The sequence below is a fragment of the Bison bison genome, unplaced genomic scaffold (assembly GCF_000754665.1).
Source record: "Bison bison bison isolate TAMUID 2011002044 unplaced genomic scaffold, Bison_UMD1.0 scf7180017864381, whole genome shotgun sequence".
Taxonomy (NCBI): Eukaryota; Metazoa; Chordata; class Mammalia; order Artiodactyla; family Bovidae; genus Bison; species Bison bison.
This window is the reverse complement of record NW_011494953.1, coordinates 1,638,466-1,643,857: the sequence shown is the minus strand read 5'-3', so window position 1 is coordinate 1,643,857 and position 5,392 is coordinate 1,638,466. Positions and strand designations below refer to the sequence as shown.

Genomic DNA, 5,392 nt, shown 5'->3' with positions numbered 1-5,392 from the left:
GGGGTGACAATACACAGCCTTGACATACTCCTTTCTGGATTTGGAACCAGTCTGTTGTTCCATGTCCAGTTCTAACTGTTGCTTCTTGACCTCCATATAGATTTCTCAGGAGGCAGGTCAGGTGGTCTGGTATTCCCATCTTTTTAAGAATTTTCCACAGTTTATTGTGATCCACACAGTCAAAGGCTTTGGCATAGTCAATAAAGCAGATGTTTTTCTGGAACTCTCTTGCTTTTTCTATGATTCAATGAATGTTGGCAATTTGATCTCTGGTTCCTCTGCCTTTTCTAAATCCAGCTTGAACATGTGGAAGTTCTTGGTTCAACTTGGCCACAGGACTGGAAAAGGTCAGTTTTCATTCCAATCCCAAAGGCAATGCCAAAGAATGCTCGAACTACCGCACAATTGCATTCATCTCACATGCTAGTAAAGTAATGCTCAAAATTCTCCAAGCCAGGCTTCAGCAATACATGAACCGTGAAATTCCAAATGTTCAAGCTGGTTTTGGAAAAGGCAGAGGAACCAGAGATCAAATTGCCAACATCCGCTGGATCATGGAAAAAGCAAGAGAGTTCCAGAAAAACATCTGCTTTATTGACTATGCCAAAGCCTTTGACTGTGTGGATCACAATAAACTGTGGAAAATTCTTAAAAAGATGGGAATACCAGACCACCTGACCTGCCTCCTGAGAAATCTATATGGAGGTCAAGAAGCAACAGTTAGAGCTGGACATGGAACAACAGACTGGTTCCAAATAGGAAAAGGAGCACGTCAAGTATTGTCACCCTGCTTATTTAACTTATATGCAGAGTACATCATGAGAAACGCTGGGCTGGAAGAAGCACAAGCTGGAATCAAGATTGCTGGGAGAAATATCAATAACCTCAGATATGCAGATGACACCACCCTTATGGCAGAAAGTGAAGAGGAACTAAAAAGCCTTTTGATGAAAGTGAAGGAGGAGAGTGAAAAAGTTGGCTTAAAGTTCAACATTCAGAAAATGAAGATCATGGCATCTGGTCCCATTACTTCATGGGAAATAGATGGGGAAACAGTGGAAACAGTGTCAGACTTTATTTATCTGGGCTCCAAAATCACTGCAGATGGTGACTGCAGCCATGAAATGAAAAGACGCTTACTACTTGGAAGGAAAGTTATGACCAACCTAAATAGCATATTCAAAAGCAGAGACGTTACTTTGTGAACAAAGGTCCGTCTAGTCAAGGCTATGGTTTTTCCTGTGGTCATGTATGGATGTGAGAGTTGGATGGTGAAGAAAGCTGAGCACTGAAGAATTGATGCTTTTGAACTGTGGTGTTGGAGAAGACTCTTGAGAGTCCCTTGGACTGCAAGAAGATCCAACCAGTCCATCCTAAAGATCAGTCCTGGGTGTTCATTGGAAGGACTGATGCTGAAGCTGAAACTCCAATACTTTGGCCACTTTGTGTGAAGAGGTGACTCACTGGGAAAGACCCTAATGCTGGGAAGGATTGGGGGCAGGAGGAGAAGGGGACAACAGAGGATGAAATGGCTGGATGGCATCACCGACTCGATGGACACGGGTTTGGGTGTACTCTAGGAGTTGGTGATGGACAGGGAGGCCTGGCATGCTGTGATTCATGGGGTCGCAATGAGTCGGACATGCCTGAGCAACTGAACTGAACTGAACTGAAGCCTGGCTTGGAGAATTTTGAGCATTACTTTGCTGGCATGTGAGATGAGTGCAATTGTGCGGTAGTCTGAACATTCTTTGGTGTTGCCTTTCTTTGGCTTGGAATGAAAACTCACCTAATAACTACCTTATTATTATTTGGTCTCCTTTGACTGTTGTCCTTTGTTTCTATGTGTTCTCATTTCTCTGATTAAACTTCTTTGACCAAAGTTTTCCACAAGCAAAAGGCAGGACATGGGGGTGGGGTGGGGGGAAGGGCCATAGGGCCCTGCTCCATTTTAAAAGGACAAAGACAGCTGCAGAGTCAAGAATAAAAATACTTGGAAAAAGAATCCTAACTTGGTGGAAATAATATAGCATTCACTCTAATAGTGAAAAAAATGGTTGTGGAGAATAGAGGCTTTTTTTTTTTTCTTTTTCACAACTAGACATCAATTAATAGTAAACAAAACCCTTAAATGACTGGAAAGTTACGTCAGTTCCCAGACCATTAAATCTTGAGTTATGGTTTGATGCACAGTTAAAACAGACAAAAATAATTGCCAAAATATTTATTATTATTATTTTTTACACAGTCCAATTATTTTAACATGTCTCCAAGGTAGTATCAGTAGGGCTCAAAGGATTGTGGGCTGACAGGGCTTGTCAAAGGGCCTCTAGGGACTTGCCCTTCTGTCCACAAAACTTCCCTTTTCCCCACCCCCAAATGCTCTGTGATCTCTTGTTGGCTCTAGAGCAAGATAGATGTTTACAGGATCCTGAGTAGGTCCCTTCTCAGCTAAAATTAACAAAGGCGGTAATATTCTCAAGCTCATCCAACACTGGGGGAAAGGAACTGAATGCTACAGACTACAGCAGACATGGTTTTAAAGTTTGAGCTCTGGAGTTGTTTGAGAAACACCTTGCTTTTGCTTCATGATATTTTAAGTATTTATGGAGTTAAATGTAAAAGAAATCTAATTCCAAGTCTTATAGATATTTCTTCCAATTATGGGCTGAATTCAGTGACTCTTTCTGGAGAAGCCATTCCTCCTGCACTATTCAGCGGTTTTTGGAAAAATTCAGTCCCCTTGCAGAATCTGTGCTAATTATGCCACAAAAAGTGGGAGGCTATTTGGAGATAAATATTAACATAATTTAGGCCCAGAAAGAAATATCAACTTGAACATAAAAAATATCTGAACTCTCTACAAGATGGGTCAATAAAAAAAGCTGACCCATTCTTTCGAATCTCAAATGGACATACTATCTTTGTTACTTCTGAAAGCAATGAATGAACGTGTTCCCCAAACAAAATTCCTTAAACAAATTAAATGGCTTTTATGGTTTTTAAAAATGCACACCACATCTGCACCAAAGAGCAAAGACATCCTAAAGAACTATTTAAGAAAGAATAAAAGGCAGAAGTACAAAGCACATGAAAAAGTACAGATTAAGATTTTGTAAAAAAGAGTTATTCTAACACCAGTGTTTTCCCACAACCAGAGTCATTTGGTACTCAGTGATTCTCATTTTCCTTTGCTGGAAGCTTCGGCAGGTGTCGGGATTTGGCAGCATCTCTTTAAGGGCGGTACTGGGATCTCTGCTCTTGGATGTACTCGTAGAGCGGACTGGAGCGCACTGGGGCACTGGCAAACTGCCGCTTGCCAGCCTCCAGGACCTGCCGGCGGCCCTTGTCTTCCTCCCACACTTGGCGGCGGCTCTGCTGCACGTCGCGCTCTTGGCGAAGCCTCTGCTCCTCCTGCTGCTGGCGGCGGAGCTGTTCTTCTTCCCGGAATTTCCTCTCCTGCTCCTGGCGGCGTCTCTGCTCTTCTTGCCTCAATTCTTGTTCCTGACGACGCCTCTTCTCCTCCCTAGCAAACTGCTCCTCCGCCCGGTACTGCTGGTCTAGCTGCTGCCGGCGCCTCAGCTCTTCCTGCTCCTCGCGGTGCAGCTGCTCTTCTTGCTCGAGGAACTTCCTGTCCTGCTCCTGGACGCGGCGCTTCTCTACCTCTCGCTCGCGCTGGAGGCTCTGCTCTTCCTCGAGGAACTTCCTGTCTCTCTGCCTCTGACGTCGCTGTTCTTCCTCTTGCTCGGCGCGCCTCAGTTGTTCCTCCTGGGAGAAGACCGCCTCAAGTTCCTGACGGCGCAGCTGCTGTTCTTCCCTGTCTCTGAGGAGCTGTTCTTCTTCTCGGAACTTTCTGTCGCGCTCCTGGCGGCGCAGTTCTCTCTGCTGCAGGAGTTGTTCTTCCTCACGGAACTTTCTGTCGCGCTCCTGGCGAAGTTGTGGCTCGCGCTCCTGGCGGCGCAGTTCTTCTCTTTGCTGCAGGAGCTGTTCTTCCTCACGGAACTTTCTGTCGCGCTCCTGGCGGCGCAGCTGTTCTTCCCTTTCTTGCAGGAGCTGTTCCTCCTCACGGAACTTTCTGTCGCGCTCCTGGCGGCGCAGCTGTTCTTCCCGTTCTTGCAGGAGCTGTTCCTCCTCACGGAACTTTCTGTCGCGTTCCTGGCGAAGTTGTGGCTCGCGCTCCTGGCGGCGCAGTTCTTCTCTTTGCTGCAGGAGCTGTTCTTCCTCACGGAACTTTCTGTCGCGCTCCTGGCGGCGCAGCTGTTCTTCCCTTTCTTGCAGGAGCTCTTCCTCCTCATGGAACTTTCTGTCGCGCTCCTGGCGGCGCAGCTGTTCCTTTTCTTGCAGGAGCTGTTCCTCCTCACGGAACTTTCTGTCGCGTTCCTGGCGGCGCAACTGTTGTTCCCTTTCCTGCAGGAGCTGTTCCTCCTCATGGAACTTTCTGTCGCGTTCCTGGCGAAGTTGTGGCTCGCGCTCCTGGCGGCGCAGTTCTCTTTCCTGCAGGAGCTGTTCCTCCTCACGGAACTTCCTGTCGCGCTCCTGGCGGCGCAGCTGTTCTTCCCGTTCTTGCAGGAGCTGTTCCTCCTCACGGAACTTTCTGTCGCGTTCCTGACGGCGCAGTTCTTTTCCTTCCTGCAGGAGCTGTTCCTCCTCACGGAACTTTCTGTCGCGTTCCTGGCGGCGCAGCTGTTCTTCCCTTTCTCTCAGGAGCTGTTCTTCGCGGAATTTTCTGTTTCGTTCTTGGCGTAGCTGTTGCTCGCGTTCCAGGAGGCGCAGCTGCTGTTCCTCTTCGCGGAACTTTCTGTCGCGTTCCTGGCGGCGCAGCTGTTCTTCCCTTTCCTGCAGGAGATGCTCTTCCTCACGGAATTTTCTGTCTCGTTCCTGGCGGCTCAGTTGTTCTTCCTCGCGGAATTTTCTATCTCGCTCCTGGCGTAGCTGTTGCTCGCCTTCCAGGCGGCGGAACTTTCTGTCTTCTTCCAGATAGCGTATTTTCTCCTCTCTTTCCCCTTTCAGCAGCTGTTCTTCCTCTCGGAATTTCCTATCTCGACTTTCGGTTTCCTTTTGCTGCTCTCGCTCCAGCAGTTGTTCAGCTGGGAATTGCCTGTCACGCTTTTGCCGGCTCCTCCTCTCTTGCTCGCGTTCTCTTTTCTCTTCTTGTTCATCCTGCAGGGGGCGCCGATCCTGCTGGAATTGACTCTCCCGCACCCGGGAATCATCCAGTTGCCAGCCCTTTTCTTTGTTCTCTCGGTGTTTGGCGTAAACCCTGTTATTACGAACTTCATTTTGGTGCTGATCCTCATCCCGGAATTGCCTCTTCCTGTCCAGGCGCTGCAGCTCCTCCTCCTCTAGCTGTCTCTCGAGCTCCTGGCGCCTCCTCTTCTCACATTCCTCTCTC

The 5,392-nt window shown here is 47.8% G+C and overlaps 1 protein-coding gene across 1 annotated transcript in view; it reads right to left on the bottom strand.

Moving 5' to 3' along the window:
• Positions 1-3,234: 3,234 nt before the first annotated feature.
• The window catches only part of LOC105001335 (trichohyalin-like), a 46,279-nt gene continuing 44,121 nt past the window's right edge, over positions 3,235-5,392 (bottom strand). Inside the window, exon 8 of the mRNA XM_010857549.1 lies at positions 3,235-5,392. This exon is cut by the window's right edge and continues 32 nt beyond it. Coding sequence (XP_010855851.1) covers positions 3,235-5,392 — 2,158 coding nt within the window.